The sequence below is a fragment of the Urocampus carinirostris genome, chromosome 12, assembly GCF_059441175.1.
Source record: "Urocampus carinirostris isolate Australia breed hairy pipefish chromosome 12, RoL_Ucar_1.0, whole genome shotgun sequence".
Lineage (NCBI taxonomy): Eukaryota > Metazoa > Chordata > Actinopteri > Syngnathiformes > Syngnathidae > Urocampus > Urocampus carinirostris.
The window spans coordinates 35,228,578-35,254,449 of record NC_142360.1 but is presented as its reverse complement, the minus strand read 5'-3'; the positions used below and the strand labels follow the sequence as shown (position 1 = coordinate 35,254,449).

The window sequence follows — 25,872 nt, the reverse complement described above, 5'->3', positions numbered from 1 at the left end:
ATCATCGTCTAATGACCTCGGCTTCTCCTTTGGGAATGTTCCAACAGGCTTTCCCGTCCAAATGTGTCAGCACCAATCGTAATCCTAGACTGTTTTTCCCACGTCCTGAAATCTTTTTAAACAAAATCTTTCTTCATTTTTACTACAATTGTTCGTTTGTGTTTTTCTTTATTTTGTCGCAGCACAAAATACTTTAAAAACTATACACAAAACAAAATATTTGCACCTAATCTTTTTTTCCTAAGTATTCGACTGTCATCTGTACGGAGGACCGATCCTGGTATATGTATATAAATAGATACATGTATGAATAAATAAATTCCTACAAATATATTCCATGCACTAGATAGATAGATACTTTATTCATCCCTGTAGGGAAATTCACACTTCCAGCAGTATCCTTTTGTTGTTTATCAACAGAACCAGCTCAGTAGCCTAGATGGTAAGGCGCCCGCTTTGAGACTGGGAGGTCGGTGGTTCGCGCCCCGGCCGAGTCATTCCTAAGACTTAAAAAGTGGTCGGCGGCGCCCTCTGTTGGCTGCGGCTGCATCGGCTCGCTACAACGGGTCAGGTGCAATCGACATTTCGTTCTGTGTACATTGTTACACAGAATGACAATACAAGGAAATTATTATTATTATTATTATTATATTATTATTAACAGGATGGCCTCGGGGTGCTGTGTTGTAGTTTAGCCACAGCAGAGTGGATGACGTCACACGCTAGGCCAAAAGTTCGACGTCCCTGCAGCAGATGGAAATCTTTGTGCCCAGGGTTACACCACCTCGGGTTCACGTAGATAGCGAGTCCACCTCCTCTCCGCTTCCCGCAGACATTTGTGTCTCTGTCTGCCCTAACAGCGCTGAAGCCGGGTAGCTCCACGTTAGCGTCCGGGATGCTAGACGTGAGCCTGGTTTCCGGAAAACACGGCAAACTGCACTCCCTGTACGCTTTGATGTTTTTCACCAGCACAGCTAGTTCGTTATTTGGTAGAGTTGACATTTACCATGATACGGACGGTACCGAAGGCTTATAACGCCGCTAGCCGCTTAGCCTTCACCTTAGCGCAGGCTCTGCATCCACGCTAGGGCCTTCTCAACACGCCGGCACGAGAATACATATACATGACAAAATACACAACGAAATACACAGAGTACACAACATACAAATAAAGAAAAAATACATAAGATATTTGATAAAAGGATGACAAAAAAAACAAAAAACAGACGACAAAATACACAAAAAGCACACGTTTTAAAGAAATACACACAGAAATACACAAGAAATACACAAAAATTCATTATGAAATTAACAATAAATACACGACAAAATACACAGAAAATTACACGTTTAAAAGAAATGCACACAAAAATACACAAGAAATACCCAAAGAGTACACAACCAAATTTACAAGAAATTCCCAACGCGATACAGAAAAAGTACACGATATAAGTACAAAATATACAAGACAAAATACACAACGAAATACACAGAGAGTACACAACATACCAATAAACAAAAAAAATACATGATAAGATATGTGATAAAATGAACAACTAAAAAAAACAGAAAATAGATGACAAAAAGTACACATTTAAAAGAAATACACACCAAAAATACACAAAAATTCATCATGAAATTAACCAAAAATACATGACAAAATACACAAGAAATACCTAAAGAGTAAACAACCAAATTTACAAGAAAAGCACTATACAGGAAAAGTACACGATATAAGTACAAAATACACAAGACGAAATACACAACGCAATACACATAATCGAATTACGCACAAACAAAAATGACACTACAGAATAGCAGACAAAATACACAAAATACACGACGACATTTACAAAAAAAAATCATGACCAAACATAACAAAATGCAAAATAAATGAATACATTGCATTTTGGTCTTATATTTACCTTATATGTTATTTATTTATCTGTTCTTTCATTTGAATGGCATATTTTTATTGTTTTTTATTTTTTTATACGTTTATTTTACTTTGGGCAGGAGCAGCCCTCCATAAATCGGTTCCAGATAGTGAATTGTTTTTATGAATTTATTTGATCAATTTAAATAGGTTCTTACGCATTCTTATTCTTAACGTAATTAAAGAGAATCTCGTCCATGTTTTAGTCCACTTCAAAGTTGAGTTTTCCGCAATTTGGGATCGGCTTATTTTGGTTGTGTGATCCGATTTTTTTCTTTTAAGTTCAGATTTTTTGTTTGAATATCGTGCAAACATGCTTCCAAATGATTGCTCAAACTCAATTGTTAGAATACAGAGTCGTTCAAATACCGAGGTATCACGATACAGTACACAATATGAGGTCCTAACACAGATCCTTGAGGAACACCACAGCAAATTGTCATCAATCCTGAACTCTATTTGATAAATTTGAGCTTTTCATCATATTCCTCATCATTTTTAGAGTAGTGTATGATGATTCATTGTATTGAAAGCTTACCTTAGATCTGAGAAAGTAGATATAATCTAACTTGTCTATTTTACTTTACACCCCTCATGTGTAAATTCTAAAACTTACAATGAATAGCGTGAGTGTTAAAATCCGGACGTGACTTGTGGAAATCTCAAAAATGGCCACCTGGTGCGTAAACATCACATGCCGTCTAGAATTTCGTCTCATTTTACCCGTGACGGTGAAGAAGCTCGACGTTTTAACTGCCGGACGACACTTGCGTCTTTTTATAAGCGGTCTGGTACTTGCTTCCGATACCCGGCAGCAGTCACGCTAACTTACGAGCGACACGAGGAGATAACCCGAGTGCTGAAATCCCACGTACGGGATTTACCGTCTGTGATGTTGTTATGAGAGAACAAGTTGGTATCTGTTGGATTTAGAGTGCAACGTCGTCACCTGTTTTTTTCCTTACACGGTACGCAAAGGACAGCTGTCGTCCGGCAAGAAAACAAATGTTCGGATTTTTTTTTTTTTTTTACGAACTTTCGTTTGCTACATAACAGAAAAGTTTTTATTTCTTTTTTTTAATCAAATATTTGTTCTTGCTGAACTCTTATTTAGTCAAAACGTTGCACAAATGACATGTTTTTAAAATAGACCAAAAAAACCTGCAAAAACCAGCAATCTGGGTTTTGTCTTTTGCAGCTAGCACTAGCATTATCAATGCTTGCCGCTAATGCTATCATCTGCATCATCAGGGTTGGGTAGGGTTACTTTAACTCGATTACTTTCAATTACTTTTGAATTACTCCGATTCCAAATATGCTAATAAAAGACAAAATAAAGTAAATATGAATAAAATGATGACTCACAACACGTGTTAAGCTTTCTCTCCTGGCTTTGATCTCTTTGATCTCCGGCAAAACTTACATAAAATGCGACAGAAACAAAATGAAAATAAATCCAAGCAACTTGCCAACATCATTTTTTGCCGGCCCATGTATTCCATTACTCCCCAAGCCTGCACAAAATTTAGTAATTTTTCTCATATTTAGTTTATTTTGTCTTTTATTAGCATATCTGGTATTGGAGTAATCCAAAAGTAATTCAAAGTAATCAAGTTAAAGTAACTCTACCCAACCCTGTGCATCATAGACATTATCTACGGAAAAAAATCTGCCAAATGAAGGTTGATGATTGTCTCAAAGTGTGAAATGTATCGTTTTGTTAGCTTGCGTTAAAAAGGGTCATGGCTAATGCGAGTAAGTGCATTTCAGAAATAAATGGCTAATGCTAGCAGCCATTTGAGCAGCGCTAATTGGATCGAATGTTTACTGAATTCAGGTTGGTGACTAGCCAAAATCCTGAGACTTATATTCTAGCCCTAACCGTAGCATGCTACGCTAGCTTGAATAACAAAAAAAAAGATGGCTAAAGCTAGTAAGTGGATTGCCAAAATGAGTCTCTAATGCTAGCAGTCCTTGACTGATGCTAATCGGATCATATGTTTACTGAATCCCGGTTGACAAATAGTCTAAATCGGGAAACGTATTACCTAGCCTTAGCTGTAGCATGCTTTGCTAGCTTGAGTAAAAAAGGTTATGTTGGAATCAATGGAAAATGATGAGGGCTAGCATGATACATTAATATTATTTATTCGTGTTTAAATTAAAAATAAATGTAATTTTAGTGGGCCTTATGGTTTATTCTGCTAATATGTTTTTTTTTTAATATATAATAAATTATCAGCTTTTTTTATACAAACAAATAGCAGATAAAATGTTTTTCAATAGTTTTATAAATTGTGATATGCTAGAACTTGAGGAAAAAAAATATATATATTAAGAACGAACAATTTGATTTCTGCTTATTCCACCTAATATTGGCGTTGGAGGTCCTTGCTGCTATCGTAGCGAAAGCGTTACCGAAATTAGTTGCTAATGCTAGCAGCCTACTTCACTGATGCTAGTCAATAGAATTTTATCCCGAATCCAGGTCGAAGACTGATAATTCATGAAATGTATCGCTGAGCCATAGCCTACTTCTTTTAGGGAAAAGATGGACAAGAATAGCCGACATTTTCACACGGGCGCAGATTTAATTTCTTAAAGTATTTAACTAAGTGAACTCCATCGAATTAGCCGAATTAGCGTCACTGGGGTCTCCGTCAAGCCTTCTCTCGATTCTCCCTCCCGATCTTCTGAAGTTCTTCTCCCGGCCCACGTTTTTTTTCCCACAAGCTGGTGTGCCGGCTCCTCCCATGGGCGGGCCAGGAAATGTAGGATGTAGAAGAGCGTCTCGATGTCTGGACCCCGAGGGTTCCTGCGTCACGAGGCCCCTCTTGCGTCCGGAAGCGCTGATTATCATATCAGCCCTTCGTCCCATTTCCTGCTGTTTTCTGTAAACATCACCCTTCACTAGGTTGCAATGACCTGCCCCACAGCTCAGCCAGTGAATATCTTTTTCATTTAAATGTAATTTGTATGTGATCGTACAAAATCCTTTATAGTCAAATGTATAAAATCCGTCACTATGTTCGGAGCTAATGCTGGAAATGTGAGACATGATCAAGTGCAGGGGAAAAAAATGTGGGGGAGAGGTTCTTTAAGACGGGGTGTCAAAGATGTCGTCTGTGCCGCGTCTACGTAGCGAATATCGCAAACCACGAGAACAGACATCAATTCGCTATTAGCCGATTCGTTTTTTTCTTTTTACCTCGCTCGCGACACGGCTCTCGGGAAATGATGTGATTTTTTTTTTCCCCCCCGCCACACTTTGCTCATATTTACTGCTGATATGCCAGCAATCAAAGGCTGTCTGCGCCGGGCGCCGTAATCCAATTTCCTCGGGGTATTATCGCCGTTACCTGAATGCATCACAAACATATTGTGAGTTATAATAACTGAATATTAAATATGCTGAGGGTGGACTCCATTAATGCAAGCAGCGGAAAAAGGAGGGTGCCTTATTTATTATTTTTCAGTCAGAAGATAACGCGGTCTTTGTTTATTATCTATCTAGTACACAGGTGGCCCGCGGGCCAGATCAGGCCCGCTAAGGGATTGAATCCGGCCCGCGAGACAACACTCAGAGAAGCGCAAGAGAAAAACAAGCTTCAGGTTGAAATGTCAACTTGATGTTGCCAAAGCCAGGTGCCTCGAACAAAGACACTGTACTTGTGTTTATTTCTCTCTCTTTCTCTCTCTCTCCATCTCTCCCTCTCTCTCTCACTTTTCCACCCCTTTTCTCCCACTCTGTCTCTGTCTCTTTCACCCTCTGTATCTCTCTTTTTCTCTTTTCTCTTTCTCTCTTCATAACCTTTCCAATTTATTTTCTCTTTTCTTTCCTTCTGTATTTATATTTCTCTTTGGATTTCTTTCTTCCTCTCCCTTTTCCCCCTCTCTCATGAATTTGTATCTTTTGTTTCTCACGCTCTCTCCCTCTCTCTCTTTTTCTTTCTTTGTCCTGCCCTCTCTCATTTTCCCTCCCTCTTTCTCTTATTTCTTTATTTCTCTTTTTCTTTCTCTTCAATCTGCTAGTCCGGCCCCCGACAGAATGTATGTTCTATCGTGTGGCCCCCGGGTTAAAATGAGTTTGACACCCCTGATCTAGTAGGTTCTTTGTACAAAATGAGTCACCGGGATACAACATAAACACGGAGACGTGAAATTGCCGTATAGTGGGGGACAGGGTTGGGTAGGGTTACTTTAACTGGATTACTTTCAATTACTTTTGGATTACTCCAATACCAAATATGCTAATAAAAGACAAAAGAAAGTAAATATGAATACAATGACTAAATTTTGTGCAGGCTTGGGGAGTAACGGAATACATGGAACGGCAAAAATGATGTTGGCAAGCTGTTTGGATTTATTTTCATTTTGCTTCTGTCGCATTTTATGTTAATTTTGCCGGAGATCAAAGGGATCAAAGCCAGGAGAGAAAGCTTACCGCATGTTGTGAGTCATCATTTCATTCATATTTAGTTGGCAGGCGGGAATTACAAGTCGTTGGCCGGGACTGGAGGGCAAAGGCGGTGTCAAGTTCGGAAACGAGGTCGGTAACAGGAGGCAGGCAGGGGCGAAACGGGTCAGGTAACAGGCACGGGGCAAAGTCAGGTCCGGAAACAGGTTGGGAACGAGGATCAGGCAGAGAAAAGCAGGGCAGGAACAGAGTCGAACGAAAAGGCTTACTGAACTGGTGGCAACAGTTCGCATAACGATCTGACGGCTTCTGCTTGGAAGCCGGGGGTTTAAAAAGAGTGCATCAGCCAATCAGCTTTCAAGGCCGTTGGCGCCAATCAAGCAGTTGCATGTGCTCTCAATGACACCTACATTCCACACCACAAAGTAAAATCGTCATAAGGTGGGGTTGCTGTATCCCGGGGGTTTACTGCACTTTTGGAAATAGTGTGTCTGGAGGTGTGTGAGTTTTATTTGACGGGGAATTTGAGAGATGCCTCCCACGCGAGCACAAAACGGGGACATGGAGGCTGTAAGACTTTAAAAACATCAGGGATTATTTCCCCATGTTTTCTCTGGAGAGTTTATTGTTGTAGGCTATGTAATAACAACAATCAAATGGTGCTACGCTAACACAGAGCTAAAGAAAGTATTTTGCATCGTCAGGGATTAAGATTATAATGCTCAGAGATGAACAGTTTTTTTTTTTATTTGTCGTTTCTTTTGGGGATGTGCTTACTCTGATAAATGGATGAGTTTTTATTTGCCAGTTTGTTTGCTTTCTCATTCTCTCTTTCAATTATCTTTCAATTTATTTTTCGTTTGCTTTGTTCCTTTCATCTTCCTATCCTTCTTTCTTTCTTTCTCTCCTTTATTTCTCTATTACTTTCTCTTTCTCTTTATTTCTCTTTTATTCTCTACCCCTAACTTTCTGTGTTTCCCTCTTTCTATCTCATTTTCTCTATCTTTCTCACTTTCTCTCTTTGTCTTTCTTTTTCTGACATTCTTTCTTTCACTCACTCATTCGATCTCTCTCTGTCATTCTTTCCTTCACTCATTTGTTCCCTCGTTCATTCTTTATTCATCTTTTTCTAGTCAAGTCAAGTCATGTTTATTTTGTCACGAGGTGGAAGGGGTGACCGGACCAGAACGGAGGCAGGAAGCAGGAAGGGAGAACTCAATTGCGTACGATCAAAGCTTTTATTTACCGAAATAAAAGTTGTCCAAAAACTCCGGGACAAAACAAAACTTTCTTACACTCAGAATGGTCAGGTACAGGTTTCCTCCAACAAAAAATAAACAGGACAAGGCATAACAGAACAGAAAAGGTATAATGAGCCAACACCCGCAATACCCACAGCCCAACCCTTAAATAGCAGCCACGCAATTAGCTGATCTGCTTCAGCTGGTGCCCAGGGGGCGGGGCAGACCGGTCGCCACGGCGACCATGACATATTTGTATAGCCCTTAATCACAAAGAGTCTCAAAGGGCTGCACGGTCCAGTTTTTTGTACCTCAAGGAGGCACACTGTCCCTTTAATATTTGATTCATCTTTTTACTGAATGTTTTATCTTTAATTACTGTTATCTCTCTTCCTTCACTCACTCTCCCTTTTTTATCTACCTTTCTCCCGTTCTCTTTCTCTGTTTTTCTATTTTGCTCATTTTTTTCTCTCACTCAGTATTTTTTGTTTTGTCACTCATTTTTCATTTCTCTATTTCTTTCTTTCCTTTATGCACTGATTGTCTCTCTTTTCCTTATTGCCTCTCAGTCTCTCTTTTTTCATCTCTTCTCTCCTTTATATTTTTTTCTTTCATCTACCTTTTTCTCTGTCTTTCTCTTTCACTTTTTTTTCTTTTTTCACTACTCTCTAATTTTGTCTCCTTCTGCCTTTCCCCCTTTCATTCTCTCCCTTTTACTTTCTCTTTCTCTCTGTTTTATTCTTTTATTTTTTTCTGTCACTCTATTTGCCTCTCTTTTTTTAAATTCTCTCCTTCATTTCTCTTTCTGTCTCTGCTTGCTCTTTGTCTTTCCTCTCTTTCCCTTTCTTTCTTTGTCCTACTTGTCCTTTCTCTCTTTCTTTTTCAATGTCTTTCTCTCTCGATTGCTCAATTCTGGTCATTTTCTGTTTTTATATCCCTCTTTCTTGTTCTGTCAGTCTTTCTCCCCCGATCTTGCTGGCTTTCTGCCCTCTGTCCTCCAGTCTCTTTCTTTCTTTGTTTCTTTATTTCTCTTTATCTGTTATCTGTTTTTTTTCACTTCATCCCTTCATCTGCTTGCACCTAGTCTCTCTTACTCTTTCACTACCCTTTTTTGTTTCTTTTTCTGTCTTTCCATCCCTATCTTTCTGTTTCTTTCTCACCCTGTCTCTCTCTTCCTTTCCTATTGTCTGTCTCCCTTGAATGAATTGTAAATGAGAAATGCCCTTCTAAGATGTTAGAATTCCCTTTAAAAACGACATAACGACCGTTTTCTGGGTGAAAACGATTTTGGTTACGCTGCGGGCGATGTCGAATAAACACGGCGCTACGGAATATACCCGCGGACCAAAAGGTAAAGAAGGAAACATCTCGGCAGGTCCTCGTAAAGCACCGCCAACATCTGGTCTTAATACGACTCCGTCCGGACTCCTAGCAGGTGGACATAAAACACGTAAGCTTGGAAAAGCCCGACTTGCTTTACGAGCAGACGACACGACGCTTAAACATCATCGCCACAAGATCAACTCGTAAAGTAGAAGCTCGTCCGTGATTTATCGCCGATCGTTTATCTGGAATGGCAGCGCCGGACGGCGGATGGAGTTTCATTTTATTTCCGTCCGGATTTCCCAACCGTGGGGGGCGGACCGTGATCTTTATCCTTATCGTCTTGTCCGATTTGGAAAGAAGACACCTGGGAAAAAATAGGAAGGGCAATTTGTCTTTTTTGACATGCAGGTGGCTTTGCAATGGATTGTTATTTGACGGGAAGGAATAATGGGAGAGTTGACATCTGAATACTTGGATATCTGTTGTGGAGTACCACAGGGTTCTATCCTGGGTCCAAAGTTATTTCATTTATATCTCATCTCATCTCATTAGCGGTGCACGCTTATCCTCAGTAGGGTCGCGGGGTTTAATTTATATATTAATGATATATTTAATGTTTCAAAACTATTAAAATTAGTAATATTTGCAGAACGACACTAACATTTTCTATTCAAACGATAACTATTTTGATTTGGTAACCTGCATTAATCGTGAATTAATTAATCTAAAAGGGTGGATGGATATAAATAAATTATCCTTAAATTTAAATAAAAGCAAAGTAATATTCTTTGGTAATCGCAAGGCAATCCAAGATTTAGAAGTAAAAATGGATGGTGCTGCAATAGACGCTGTATCAGAAATTACGTTTTTAGGGGTCATAATAGACAACAAATTAAGTTGAAAAACACACATCAGACACATACAAACTAAGGTATCTAAAAGCATTTCAATAATTAATAAAGCCAAATTCCTTTTAAACTACAACGCATTGTATTTATTATATTGTTCTCTAGTTAATGTGCAGAAGTCTGTGGCAATAATTATAAAAGTTCACCACAGCCCCTTTTTATCCTTCAAAAACGTGCAATAAGAACCATACACAGGGTAGGATATCGAGATCATACTAATATTTCATTCATGCAGTCCAAATGATTAAAATTGGATGATTTAATAAAATGTTTCTCTTCACAACTGTTATTTAAGGTCAACAAAAACATGGTGCCAGAAAACATCCAAAAGTTATTTATTCGGAAAGAGGAAAATTATAAATTGAGGGGCTGTAGTCAATTCAAAATCCCAAAGGTGAGAACCACCAGGAAAAGTATGTGTGTGTCTGTGTGTGGAGTCAAACTAGAATAATTTACTAGATGATCCAACAATGTCCAACTATTCATGTGTTCAAATTCAAATACAAAAAAACATTACTGGCGTAATACAGGGATGAAGAAAATGGGATTTGAGTGAGATTGGAAATACTGCATTTAAAACTATGGGTAACTTTGTTGTTATTGTTGCTATTAATATATTATACTGTTATTACTGTTATTATTATACTGTTATTATAAATATTATGTTTATTTTTATTGTGCCGCAGTGATGTTTTGTAACTAGTGTCATCATGACGTTGAGGGATGGCTATTACGAAGATTAGTGTATAAAATGTGAGATTATTGTAATTATTATAATTATTGATATCTGACCTATGTAATAAGTATATCTATGAGATTTTGTTATATTAGACACAAGAGGAGAAAAGGATTTGTAAAATGGATTTAATAGGGAAGATGAAGGGGTAGGGAAAATAAGCATCTGCTTCTGACTACCCCTTTTCAAACATGTTACGTAAAAGTATTTTATTGTTGACTCATTGTTTTTGTCCTGTTTTCATTTTAATGTTCGAAATAAAGTTTTCACTCAAGACACCTTTGAAGATGGTGAATGTTTTAGGGACAAAATGGGAAGCGCAATTTGTCTGACATGCAGGTGTAAATAGCGGTAAGGAATGGTCGCTAAGAGCCGGTTGTCTCGAGATTGGCTTGGACAGGTTGTAGCCAATCATTTCTGTGTTTCAAGTAAAAGCATGCAACCGCCACCACATTAGTAGGTGGAGTATTTTCCGGATTCGCTGTCAACTGCTTCGGCACCGCCGGCCGTGCTCGACGGGCGGACATAATGGAGGAAATCAAAGTGCTTGAACGTGATGAATTTCCACTCGCACATTGCATTCCGTTGATCAAAGACGTCCTTTTACCATCCGGTGATCCGATAACTCCGGATTAAGATAGTCGAGATCATGTCATGATTACCTGTCGACCTCCACGGCTCCATGCCCTTACAAAATGTTGGATTTTCCCTTACAAAATACAAAATAATCTTACACCATTTTTTTTTCAAACGTGTTTATTTATGTACTTTAACTTGTTATATTGTACATGTGTTTCGTTATATCATATATATTGTTAATTACATTTTGTTGTGAGATACGCTCGACACGAATGAGGTTTATTATAAAAAATGAAGTAGCTTGGACGTAAACTGTAGAAGGAAAAAATACATGCAAATATAATTAAGTAGAATAATACATGTTCTTATTCAAATTATGAATTCATTTTCTGCATTCAATTATTGTTGGTAATATACTGATTAAAGGGATAACCAAAAACCTGTCTTTTTTCATTTTCTTTATAAAACATAATAATTTTTAATAGAATGCATCAATGCAAGTGAGCCGTTTGAGAGCCGGCTCTCTTTAACGAGTTGAGCCGAAAAAGACGGTTCTCTAAAAAGAGACGGACTTCCTTTCACTACATAACTACCACGTGAAATCCGAGGCAGCAGATGCATGCGCACACTAGCATCAAACCCCTCGCTTCGTTTGCAACGAAAAAAACGATACCGAGATAGAGGCTACCGCGGCGAACTCGTTATACTTGATTGATTTGCCAGTTCTTGATAGTCAGTGTACCCATAATTGACAAATTAGCGTTTTTCCGTACAGATTTTCTTGTATGTCGTACACGTCTTAAAATGCATAATAAACGTACTTTGTACGGCAAAAACATACAGGTCGACAGGTATGCGATTAAACAACTCTTTATTGAGCCGTTTTAAATTGTATTTAGTTTACACACAGCAAGAAGATTTGTATATGTCAAAAATTAACTATTTATGACAGAGTTCTGGTTCATAATAGAGCAGAGGATTTCAATGTATTTGTTAGTATTTATATATTTTTATTTTATATACCGTATTTTCCGGAAAAAACAAACAAAAAAAGATTCTGAATTTTAGTTCTAGCGCCCATTTTTCCCATCTTATCCCCTATGCATTGAAAAATTGATGCCAGAAATTCCAATTTTCAGTTTTAGATCCCATTGTTCCTATCTCATCAAATTTGTATTCCAAAAAAAACTGATGTCAGATATTCAGTCCTAGCGCACATTTTCCCCACTTTATCTCATTTTTCATCGGACAAAGTGATGCCCAGTATCTCGAATTTTAGTTCTTCCTCGAGCTTCTTTTTTTTCTTCTCCCGGCCAACGTTTTTTTCCGCAAGCTGGTGTGCCGGCTCCTCCCATGGGCGTGCCAGGAAAAAACCCACGTGTGGTCCATTTCCCCCCGTCGTATCCCATTTTTATCGAAAACTGTATGTCAAGTATTCCGAACTTTAGTTCTTGCGCACATTTGACCATCATATCTTCATTTTAATTGAAAAAATTAGTGATGTAATGTATTCCAAATTTCAGTTTTAGCTTCCTTTTTTTTCCCTATGGTATCTCATTTTCAATCGAAAAAAGTGATGTCAGATAATCCAAATTTCAGTCCTAACGCACATTTTTCCCACTTTATCTCATTTTTTATCAGACAAAGTAATGTCCAGTATCTCGAATTTTAGTTCTTCCTAGATCTTCTTTTTTTTTTCCTCTCCCGACCCACGTTTTTTTCCCCAAGCTGGTGTGCCGGCTCCTCCCATGGGCGTGCCAGGAAACCCGCACATGGGGTCCTTTTCCCCCCGTCGTATCCCATTTTTATCGAAAACTGTATGTCAAGTATTCCGAACATTACTCCGAGCGCAAATTTTATCATTGTATCTCATTTTTAATTAAAAAAAAGTGAGTGATATAAAGTATTCCAAATTTCAGTTTTTGCTCCCATTTTTCTTATGGTATCTCATTTTCAATCGAAAAAAGTGATGTCAGATAATCCAAATGTCAGTCCTAGCGCACATTATTCCCACTTTATCTCGTTTTTTATCGAACAAAGTGATGTCGAGTATTTTGAATTTTAGTTCTAGCGCCATTTCCCCCCATGGTATCCCATATTTATTAAAAACTGTATGTCAAGTATTCCGAACTTTACTTCTTGCGCACATTTTACTATCGCATCTCCATTTTAATTGAAAAAAGTGAGTGATTTAATGTTTTCCAAATTTCAGTTTTAGGGCACATTTTTCCTATCATATCTCATTTTCAATTGAAAAAAGTGATCTCAAATAATACATATTTCAGTCCTAGCGCACATTTTTCCGACTTAATCTCATTTTTTATTTTTTATTTGTATTTTATTTTTTAAAGTGATTTCCAGTATCTCGAATTTAGTTCTTCCTCGATCTTCTTTTTTTTTCCTCTCCCGGCCAACTTTCTTTTCCGCAAGTTCGTGTGCCGGCTCCTCCCATGGGCGTGCCAGGAAAACCCCCACTCGAAAACCCTATGTCAAGTATTCCGGACTTTAGTTCTTGTGCACATTTCACCATCGTATCTCCATTTCAATTGAAAAAAAGTGATTGGTGTAATGTGTTCCAAATTTCAGTTTTAGTGCACATTTTTCCTATGGTATCTCATTTTCAATCGAAAAAAGTGATGTCAGATAATCCAAATTTCAGTCCAGGCGCACTTTTTTCCCACTTTATCTCGTTTTTTATCGGACAATGTGATGTCCAGTATCTCAAATTTTAGTTCTTCCTCAATCTTCTTTTTTTTCCCTCTACCGGACCACGTTTTCTCCGCAAGCTGGTGTGCCGGCTCCTCCAATGGGCGTGCCAGGAAAACCCCCACGTGGGGTCCAATTTCCCCCATCGTATTCCATTTTTATTGAAAACTGTATGTCAAGTATTTCGAACTTTAGTTTGAGCGCAAATTTTACTATTGTATCTCCATTTTAATTGAAAAGGAGTGAGGGATGTAACGTATTCCAAATTTCAGTTTTAGTGCACATTTTTCCTATCGTATCTCATTTTCAATTGAAAAAAGTAATGTCATATGATCCAGATTTTAGTCGTAGCGCACAGTTTTCCCACTTTGTCTCGTTTTTTATCGGACTAGTGATGTCCAGTATCTCGAATTTTAGTTCTCGCGCCACTTTTCCCCAATCGTATCCCATTTTTATTGAAAACTGTATGTCAAGTATTCCGAACTTTAGTTCTTGCACACATTTTACCATCGTATCTCTGTTTTAATTGAAAAAAAGTGAGTGTATTCCAAATATCAGTTTTCGTGCACATTTTTCCTATGGTATCTCATTTTCAGCTTTCACTGGTTTACCCCTGCCGCATCATACGGGTGCCCAGCCAATCCTTAAGAACGCGTCCACAATCCCAAGTGAGGGATGTAAAGTATTCAAAATTTCAGTTTGAGCGCAGATTTTACCATTGTATCTCGTTTTTAATTGAGAAATAGTAACATAAAGAATTCCGAGTTTCAGGTACATTTTCCCCATCCTATCTTATCCCATTTTAAATCGAAGTGTCGTACCATTTTCAGCTTTCCCGGTTTTCGCTCGAGCGATCGCACCCGATTAGCGTTAGCATGAAACGGGCGACTGCCCGACGTAATGGTCCGTCCCTGAAAATCTCCCGGGCAAAAACGATCGGCGGTCAGGAAGATGTTTTCGATAATTATCGTCTGGCGGAACAAAGCACTTAGCTGACATTTACGCAGCGGGAGATTCGGACGTTAGAAAACAACAACAAAAAAGGAAAATGTTACATCTGGGGCTGTCCGTTACGTTTATTTAGCATCAGAAGTTGCAATCTGCAAACTTTGTGCGCTAAAACCGGATATAGAACGATTTCGTCGGCGCAGTGGGGGGGCGTCGCCGTAATGAGCTGACCTTAAACTGAACCCACACAGCAAAATATGTTTGGACTCATTTCTGAGAATTCTGTTTGACTTTTTCCTCCGACGCTTTTTGACTGGATATTTAAAAAAAAGGAAAAAAATAGACATAAACATTGGTTCCTGTGTTATAGAAAGAGGAATCAATAAATATACAAAAATATTCTTACTATTGTTAGGAAATAAATATTAAAAAATTTGCGTTTACCTAATTTTTCGAATTAGTTATCTGACTCCATTAACCGAACACTACCTGCATTCTCTTTCTTTCTGTTTTTCTTTCTTTCTCACCCTTTCTTTCCCCTTTTCGACCTCTCTCTCTCTCTCTCTTTCTCTCTCTCTGTCTTTCTCTGTCTCTGTCTCTGTCTGTCTCCAGCCTCCAGCCTCACTTTGTCTATATTTCTCCTGCTGACTCTTTTTCTTTCTGTTGTTTCACTTCCTTTATTCTTTTTATCTTTCTCTTTTTTCACTTTCTTTTTCCCTCTATATTCTTTTCCCACTTCTTCTCCATTCATATCTCTATTTTGCTCTCTTTTTCTCTCACTGTTACCCTATCTGTTTATCGCTCTCTCTTTCCCTCCCTCTCTTTCTCTCTCTTTTTCTCCCTCTCTCTACACTTACTTGTCCGGCCCCCTGTGAGATTTTTTTTATAGCATTTTTTTTTCCTGAAAGTTATTAGCTCTGGCCTGACATGTACATTGAAAAGGGTACTGTAAATTCCGGACCATAAGCCGCTACTTGTTTCCCTAACTTTCAACCCTGCGGCTTATTCAGTGATGCGGCCAATTTATGCAATTTTTCTAACGGCCGCCAGCGGCGCTCGAGTGTTGCTACCATTAACTGCCCTGTCACAGGCACCGTTTGGGACGAAAGCTATATTATTATTATTAAAGCTTTGAAAACTCTCTCGGTGTACCGTCTTTCTTTGTAAATATGTGTAACCCGTGTATAATATGAATTTGCAACTGTATATTTTTGTAATGTATCTTTTTGTATTTACTTTGGACACTTATTCTGATATGTTTTGCACGGTTGAACGAAACAGGAGGGGCGGAACAAACGCGGGGTGCCGAGTTTAAGTGGGCACCGCTAAAGGTGAGAGACAGACAAGGAAAGAAGAGGGGTAAAAAGTTGGTTAAAGAAAAAGGAGTTGCGTGAGTAAAACTGTTCATCTGATATATTTTTCCCACCCTTACCTTTGGAAATATACACGTTTTTTCCTTGGATTACTTTCAACGGGACCCGGACTCTGCAAGTCTGCATCAAACCTTAAGTACCAGTATCATTTTCCGTTCATTTTGCCGGCTGTAATTTTTGGAGTGTGGACTTTAATGAAGGACATTTAGTTTCAATCGCGGGACTTGAAGTCGGGTTTGGGTTAATTTTGTATTTTTGTTACATGTTTAAATGTGGGCTCATGCGGCTTATATACAGGTGCGGCTTGTGTATGTACAAAATCGGTTTTCCTCTTAAAATGTGGTGGGTGCGGCTTATGATCAAGTGCGCTCTATAGTCCGGAATTTACGGTAATTGAAAAAAAGTTTATATATTGATTTTCACCGCCTCCATTTCTTGTCTCGCAGCCCCTCCTTCATCTCAGGTCAGCGCCCCACCGCCACCGGTGAGGACCACTACCACCCCCAGCAACGCCATCACCACCATCTCGGCCAGAAAGGGCTTGGCCTCCAACAGTAGTTCCACCCCAGCCCCCAAGGAGGCCGTTGGCAGGGGAGCGGCCCGGCCCTTCCCTCCCGCCGTCCCTAGGACGGTTTCGCCCCCACCCCCTGAGTCTTACCCCCTGCACGAGCGCTTCTGTCAGGCCACCGACAGGAGGGACGTGGCCTGGCCGCAGACCCAGAGGGGGGTCCTTGTCGAGAGACCCTGCCCCAAGGGAACCAGAGGTAAAGCCAGAAAAAATAAAAATAGCAAAATTAATCTAAAAGCATTCATTAAAAAAATGATATATATATATTCTGCATATATGCTATATAAAGTGTTATCATACCTGTCAACCTGTACGTTTTAGGCGTACAAAGTACGTTTTTTATGCATTTTAAGACGTGTACAAAGTACAAGAAAATCTGTACGGAAAAACGCAAATTTGTCAATTATGGGTACCATTCGGTATACACCGACTATCACCAAACGGCAAATCAATCAAGTCAAACGAGTTCGCCGCGGTAGCCTCTATCTCGGTATTGTTTTTTTTTGTTGCAAACGAAGCGAGCGGTTTGATGCTACTGTGCGCATGCGTCTGTCGCCTGGGGATTTCCCATCATGCATCATTCCGTGGTAGTTGTGTAGTGAAAGGAAGTCCGTCTCTTTTTAGAGAACCGGCTTTTTTCGGCTCAACTCATTAAAGAGAGCCGGCTCTCAAACGGCTCACTTGCTTTGATGCATTATATTACGAATGATTATTTTGTATAAAAGAAGTTAAAAAAAAAAAGTATAAAAGGAGAAAATGAAAAAAGACAGGTATGTGGTTATCCCTTTAATCAGTATATTACCAACAATAATTTAATGCAGAAAATCAATTCATAATTTGAATAAGAAAATGTATTATTCTACTTAATTATATTTGCGTGTCATTTTTCCTTCTACAGTGAACGTCCAAGCTACTTCATTTTTGAACTTTTTTTATAATAAATCTCATTCATGTTGAGCAACTCAGTATCTCACAAGAAAAATTTTAATTAACAAATATATATATATATATATATATATATATATATATATAATATACCGAAAACAATGGATAATCATTTGGATAGATATTTTTCCTATAAAAACATTGTTTATTATCCCAAAAAATAAATAAATAAATAAAAAGGAAAGTTAAAAACAATTCATCATGATTTTTTTTACGTAGGGGCGTGGTCTTAGCTGTGTTTATCTAATCCCTTATTGGTTTAACAAGCATTCATTGGCTGGGAAACACACTTGAGACCGCCCCTTTCTTTTGAATTATACGTCACGTCAACAGCGCAGTTCTGAAATAGAATTTTAAATGTCTTCATATTCATTTTTAAATATTCACATTCAAGTACATCTTTATATTCTTTTTGTGTATTTATGTGTATTCATCTATCTATCTATTCATCCGTAAATTATTTATTTGGAAAGAGGGAAATTATAGCTTAAGGGGCTGTAGTGAATTCATACTCCCAAAGGTGAGAACCACCAGGAAAAGTATGTGTGTGTCTGTGTGTGGAGTCAAACTTTGGAACAATTTTACAAGACAAACAATGTCCAACTATCAGGGTTGGGTAGGGTTACTTTAACTGGATTACTTTCAATTACTTTTGGATTACTCCAATACCAAATATGCTAATAAAAGACAAAAGAAACTAAATTTGAATAAAATGACTAAATTTTGTGCAGGCTTGGGGAGTAACGGAATACATGGAATGGCAAAAATGATGTTGGCAAGCTGTTCGGATTTACTTTCATTTTGTTTCTGTCGCATTTGATGTTAGTTTTGCCGGAGATCAAAGAGATCAAAGCCAGGAGAGAAAGCTTACCACGTGTTGTGAGTCATCATTTGATTCATATTTAGTTTCTTTTGTCTTTTATTAGCATATTTGGTATTGGAGTAATCCAAAAGTAATTGAAAGTAATCCAGTTAAAGTAACCCTACCCAACCCTGCCAACAAGTATGGACATACTCTAAGTATACTCTATGTACTATGTATACTCTTATGTAACATCATTTTGTTGTTGAGTTATTGTTTTTGTTCTGTTTTTATTCTGATGTTCGAATAAAGTTTTCATTCATTCATTCATCTCTTACTCTCTCTCTTTACTTTTGCTTTATTTTAATAAATATTTATGGTTAATTTTTGTATTATTGTATTTTTAGATCCTATTTAAAAAATATATATATATTTTATTTAAAAGTATTCCCATTTTGTCCTTCAAACATAAAAAAGCGTGTGTATATCTGTCACTCTTTCACCTTAACTGTATTTTAGCAGAAATTGTCATGACGACGCTCATTAACATCGAAGGTTATGCAAAATGGCGTTAACTGGTTGAGAAGAAAAAAACACGTTGACCGAAATAGCCACAAAGTGTTGACTGAATATATTTGTGTTGTTTTGCGCGACAGGCACGGCCACTTATTTATGCGTCCTGTCCACGGGGGCCTGGCACCCCAGGGGCCCCGATCTCAGCAACTGCACCTCCCACTGGGTCAACCAGGTGGCTCAGAAGGTGAGTCTCGCCTCTGTAAAGTTGACTGTTTTTGGTTGTGTATTTCTCAGACTTCCATGAAATGAACCTGTTTTTATATTCCTAATATCAAAACAATCATCACACACATACACATACCGTAAAATCCGGGCTATAGAGCGCACCTGATTATAAGCCGCACCCACCACTTTCAGATTCAGATTCAGATCTACTTTATTGTCATTCTAGTACACGTGTATACAGAACGAAATGTCGATACATCTGACCCGCACAGTTTCCTCGAATGTACAGATATAAGTAAAAGTTGTATTGTATTATGGCTACGTATAGTATTTTACCATAGTGCCGATAGTGCAAGAGGAGTAGCTAACCAGATGTGCAAAATGGGCAGTCAGGTTAACAAGTCAGGTAAACAGTAACATTAACACTGTAACAATAACGCTGTAAGTACAATAGTGCAGAGAGCAAATGTGCAAGGAGTGGCAAGCTATAAAGAACTGCCAGTAGTGCAAAAAGTCAGATTAGCAGCCGTTTAGATTTAGGTTAACTATACAGTATGTTAGATTGACCATTTAATAGTCTAATGGCCAGGGGGACTAGACTACTGCGGAACCTGGTGGTCCTGCACCGCACACTGCAGTACCTCTTCCCAGAGGCTAGCAGAGTGAACAGTCCATGATGGGGGTGAGAGGGGTCCCCGATAATGTTCTTAGCATGGGATAGGCAGCGCTTCTGGCCAATGTCCTGAATGGAGGGAAGTGTAGTCCCGATTATTTTCTCTGCTGTCCTCGTTACCCTCCTCACACTACCCCAGTCGGTAGCGCTGCAGCCTCCACACCACACAGAGATACAGCTGGTCAGGATACTCTCTATGGTGCCCCTGTAGAATGCGATGAGGGAAGGTCGGGGCAGGTGGGCTCTCCTCATCCTCCGCAGGAAGTACAGGCGCTGCTGTGCCCTCTTAACCAGTGATGCAGTGTTCACGGACCACTGGTTTTAAGTGAAATTCCACTTTTGTACTTACACAAGCCGCACCTGTGTATAAGCCGCGTGCGCCCGCATTCAAACTTGTGTCCTTTTTTTTTTTTTTTACCCTCCCTATTTTCTCCATACTATTATATTGCCCCTGTTTTTTTCCTATTTTTTGCTGTCTTTTCTATTTTCCTTTTTTTCTTTCTATTTTTTTTTTAATTGTTTAATCTGTTCTTTAGGCCCCAACTTCCGAGTGTCACAATAAACAAGGCGTTTTCGGGTCCCCGTTTTTTTTTTACATTTTAGCTTTTTTCCTGTTTTCTTGTTGTTTTTTTTGTTGTTGTTTTTTTTACCCTCCCTATTTTCTCTATACTATTATTTTGCCCTTGTTTTTTTCCCTATTTTTGCTGTCTTTTCTATTTTTGATTTTTCCTTTTATTTTCCTTTTTTTTTTTTCTATCTGTTCTTTTGGCCCCAATTTCCGAGTGTCACAATAAACAAGACGTTTTCGGGTCCCTTTTTTTTTTTTTTTTTTACATTTTAGCTTTTTTTTCCCTGTTTTCCTGTTTTTTTTTTTTTGTTTTGTTTTTTACCCTCCTTATTTTCTCCATACTATTATTTTGCCCCTGTTTTTTTTCCTATTTTTGCTGTCTTTTCTATTTTTGATTTTTCCTTTTATTTTCCTTTTTTTTTTTCTGTTCTTTTGGCCCCAACTTCCGAGTGTCACAATAAACAAGACGTTTTCGGGTCCCCGTTTTTTTTTTTACATTTTAGCTTTTTTCCTGTTTTCTTGTTGTTTTTTGTTGTTGTTGTTTTTTTACCCTCCCTATTTTCTCTATACTATTATTTTGCCCTTGTTTTTTTCCCTATTTTTGCTGTCTTTTCTATTTTTTCTTTTTTTCTTTTTTTTTTTTTTTTAAATCTGTTCTTTAGCCCCAACTTCCGAATGTCACAATAAACAAGACGTTTCCGGGTCCCGTTTTTTTTTTTTTACATTTTAGCTTTTTTTCCTGTTTTCCTGTTTTTTTTTTTGTTTTGTTTTATACCCTCCCTATTTTCTCCATACTATTATTTTACCCCTGTTTTTTTTCCTATTTTTGCTTTCTATTTTTCTTTTTAGCTTTTCTTTTTTTTTTTATTGTTCAATCTGTTCTTTTGGCCCCAACTTCCGAGTGTCTCAATAACCAAGAGGTTTCGGGGTCCCCGTTTCAGATCCGCAGCGGGGAAAACGCGGCCAACCTGGCCAACGAGCTGGCCAAGCACACCAAGAATCCCATTTACGCCGGCGACGTCAGTTCTTCGGTGCGTTTGATGGAGCAGTTGGTAGACATCTTGGACGCTCAGCTCCAAGAGCTCCGCCCCAGTGAGAAGGACTCAGCCGGGCGCAGTTTCAACAAGGTAAAATGAAAATTAAGTTTGCCAAAATGAAAACATCTTTAAATTGTAGATAGATAATATCGCAAGCACTTTGCTCATCTCCCTCCAAGGTTACTGTAAGGTGCTACGATAAGGAGACTTTTGTTACTCTCCTTACCCCATCATTCATTTTTTCATGGGGTGACTTGAGAGCCTGCTAAACCTCGTGTCTACTCTCCATACTCAATGCTTGATAAACGGTGTGGAGGCTAAATGTCAACAAAACACTGTCAATCAGAATGCTACTGCCCCTTGTGTAGTGGAGGTGCAATTGCACTTTATCCTGGGTAATTAATTATAAACAAAACTTACCTGAAGACTAACATGCCCCCCTTGACATCGCTGTACTTTTTGAGAGCCACTGAATTACAGCAAGTCGTCCAGGTCATGGAGATGCAAAGCAGCCCCGGACCATCAAATTGTGATTACAAAAACAAAAAACAATACGATAAAACTAAAAAGAGTCACGGATTGAAAATGTTAAGCAATACAAATAATACATATATATTTAGCTCTCTCTCTATCTCTCTATCAATCTCTCTATCTCTCTATCTATCTCTCTCTCTTTATCTAGCTCTCTCTCTATCTCTCTCTCTCTCTCTCTCTCTCTCTCTATCTATCTAAATCTCTCTCTCGATGTCTCTCTATCTCTATATATCTCTCTCCATCTATCTCTCTATCCTTCTCTCTTTCTCTCTTTTTAAGTATCTCTCTCTCTCTCTCTCTCTCTCTCTCTATATATATATATATATATATATATATATATATATATATATATATATATACAGTATATCTCGCTATCCCTCTCTCTATTTCTCTCTCTCTATATATATCTCTCTCTATGTCTCTATCTCTATATATCTCTCTCCATCTATCTCTCTATCCTTCTCTCTCTTTAAGTCTCTCTCTCTCTATGTCTCTCTCTCTATCCCTCTCTCTCTATGTCTCTCTCGCTGTCTATCTCTCTCTCTCTCTCTATCTAGCTCTATCCCTATCTAGCTCTCTCTCTCTATGTCTCTCTATCTCTATATATCTATCTCCATCTTTCTCTCTATCCTTCTCTCTTTCTCTCTCTTTAAGTCTCTCTCTCTATGTCTCTCTCTATCTATCTATCTCTCTATATATATCTCTTGCTATCCCTCTCTCTATATATATCTCGCTATCCCTCTCTCTCTATGTCTCTCTCTCTCTATGTTTCTCTCTCTCTATGTCTCTCTTTATGTCTCTGTCTCTCTCTATGTCTCTCTCCCTCCATCTCTCTCTCTCTCTCTCTCTCTCTCTTTCGCTCACTCTATCTATACATCTATCTCTCTTTCTCTCTCTCTCTCTATGTCTCGATGTATCTCTCTGTCTCTCCCTATGTCTCCCTCTCGCTCTCCATCTCTCTATCTCTCTATCCATATATCTATCTCTCTATCTATCTATCTATCTAGATATCTAGAGTAACTAATTCTGCTATGATTTCTTTTTCCAGTTTTTTTTTTTTTTTTTTACAATTTAAACTTCAGGACCTTTTAAATGTTTTACAGACTTTTTTTGTTTGCTGCAGCTCTTTTAGGCTGCTCCTTTTTGCTTTTTACTTCCATATTTATCAGAAGCGATCGCTTGATCGGGACCTCCTCCAGATTTAATCCACCTGGGATGTAAATGGCGATCTTAACCAAATGTAAAATCGAGAGACTTTTTCGTATTTTCTTCGTGCAATGCTTCTAAACGGCTTATTATTCTTTGACCTTCAGGTAAGTCCATTCATGAGAAAAGCAAAAAAAAGTTTTTATTCCTTCAAATCATCTGTCTTTCTCTGTCTTCTTTCTTTTCTTTGAATCGAAACTCCGAAAAAGCTCCAAAAACGAGAAAGGACGTGCAGGGCGTACATGAAGGTACCGCTGCCCTCAACCTCCTGCTTGCTGCCTCGCCCTGCTCCGTGCCTGCTAGCTCGCATGACTTTTTTTTTTTTTTTTTTTTTTTTTTTTTGGGCCACTCACTTTACCTTTTTTTTGTTGGGATGCACGATAGTTGTAGAAACGGAAAGAACATCACAGTTATTTATTTTTTCCCCTTGCACGGGTTTGTGCACAGATTTGTATCAGCGTTGTCTAAATCACAGGTGTGAAACAGGCGGTCCGCGGGCCAGATCAGGCCCACTAATGGTTTAAATTCAACCCGCAAGACAACAGTGAGAGAAGGGCAAGAGGAAAATGAGCTGTAGTTTTATTTCCACCGGATGTCACCAAAGCCAGTTCAAACAATTGTGGTAGTATTTATCCATTTCTCTCTGACTCACTTCTTTTTTGTTTATTCCTCCCTCTTTTTCTTTCTCCTGTTCACTCTCTCTTTCTCTCTCGTTTTCTTTTTTCTTTATTTCTCTCTCACTCTCTAACTTTCTTTTTCTCTGTCTTGCTCTCTTTCTATTTTCTCTCTCTAATTTACACTTTAATTCTCTTTCTTTCTATTTTTCTCTTTCTTTCTCACCCTCTTTCGTTCCCTTTTTCGACCTCTCTCTTTCTCTCTCAACCCACTTTGTCTCTTTTTCTCCTGCTGACTCTTTGTTTCTGTCGTTTCACTTCTCTTATTCTTTTCATCTTTCTCCTTTTTCACTTTCTTTTTCTCTCTATATTAATTTCCCTCTTCTCCATTCATATCTCTATTCTGCTCTCTCTTTTTCTCTCACTGTTACTCCGTCTCCCTTGTTCTCCCTTTCTGTTTATCGCTCTCTCTTTCCCTCCCTCTCTTTCTCTCTCGTTTTCTCCCTCTCTCTTTCTCTTAAACTTACTAGTCCGGCCCCCGTGAGATTTTTTATAGCATTTGTGCCCCCCAGCTAAAACGAGGAAATGGAAAAAAGGTAGAAAAAAGTAGAGAAACAAGGAAAAAAGAAAAAAACGAAAGGAAAGGAGAGAAAAAGGTTGGAGAGAAAGAAATACAAAAAAAGGGAAAAAGAAAGAAAAGGGAAAAGAGCCTAAATGAAGAGAAAAGAAAAAGGACAAGAAGAAATAAAGAAAGAAAGCTAAGGAACAAATAAATGATGGAAGGAAGGAAGAAAGAAAAAAGGAAACGGTAAAAGAGAGGAAAAAAAATGAAGAAAAAATATTATCAAAGGGTAAAAAAAAAGGAAAAAAACAAAAATAGTTTTTATAACAGTTTATTAATATCACTAGGATTCTGTCCCTTTAGGCACACTGATTGATTGAATTTCATATAAAGTCTTAGTCTTTTTTTTAATTCTTAAATTTATTTTTTAGGATGACATTTTAAAAAACGATATTGACAAGCGAAAAAAGTATTGATCGATAAAGGCAAACTCTATTCTCTCGAACATTTATTTTTACTAGCTGCTTAATGTCATGGCAATTTTAAACATAAATAAAGACACAAATACTGGAACAATGATTGCATTTTACATGTATTTTTGTCTTTTAAATATAGGAGAGTTTTAAGAAATACATATATATCAGATTTTATACCTTTGACTATAAAGGATTTTGTACGATCAAATACAAATTACATTTAAATGCAAAAGATATTCACTGGCTGAGCTGTGGGCCGAGGTCAATGCATCCTAGTGGAGAATGATAATTACAGGAACAGCGGGGAACTGGGACGAAGGGCTGATAAGATTATCAGCACCTGGTGCCCTGGTGAAGTAGAAACGCTCGGGGATGTTTTGACCATTTCAGACATCGAGGCGAGGGGGCTTTCCTGGCACGCCCATGGGAGGAGCCGGTACACCAGCTTGCGAGAAAAAAAAACCGTGGGCCGGGAAAAAGAAAGGCAGGAGATCGAGAGAAGAGGCTGGGCGGAGTTTCAAGCGACACTAATTCGGCTAATTCGATGGAGTTCACTTAGTTAAATTGTTTAGTTGTGTTTGGTTGATGGAGTCGGATAACTAATTCGAAGAATTTGGTAAACGGTACATATTTTTATATTCAATTCCTTACAGTCTTCAATGACGATTATCGTGCATCCCTCCTTTTTGTTTTGACATTGAAATGGTGTCCTCAAAGAGCCGTGTCCTCACAATCACGCTTCTCCGTTTGTTTTTTGTCAACCAATATTATAACCACCAAACGTAATCCGACCTCTTTTGTCTTTTTTTTTTTTGTTGTTGTTAAAATGTTCTTTGTTGAGGTCAAAAGAGTAATTGTTTTGCGCGGTAATTTGTTTCTTGTGGCTGTCAGGTGATGTTTATGCATCAAGAGTATTCTGTCCAAAAATATCCGTCCTCGTCCATCGGGGACATTGGCGTCCTCCGCCAATGTCAAC

General features: G+C 38.3%; 1 protein-coding gene across 4 annotated transcripts in view; it reads left to right on the top strand.

Annotated features, from left to right (window-relative positions):
* The window catches only part of adgrl2a (adhesion G protein-coupled receptor L2a), a 225,581-nt gene that overhangs the window by 133,715 nt on the left and 65,994 nt on the right, over window positions 1–25,872 (top strand). For all 4 annotated transcript variants that reach the window (XM_088349001.1, XM_088349000.1, XM_088349002.1 and 1 more), the window contains 4 exons: window positions 16,617–16,934; window positions 19,142–19,245; window positions 21,409–21,594; window positions 23,454–23,492. In XM_088349001.1, the coding sequence (XP_088205127.1) occupies window positions 16,617–16,934; window positions 19,142–19,245; window positions 21,409–21,594; window positions 23,454–23,492 (647 nt within the window). The remainder of the gene's footprint in view (window positions 1–16,616; window positions 16,935–19,141; window positions 19,246–21,408; window positions 21,595–23,453; window positions 23,493–25,872) is intronic.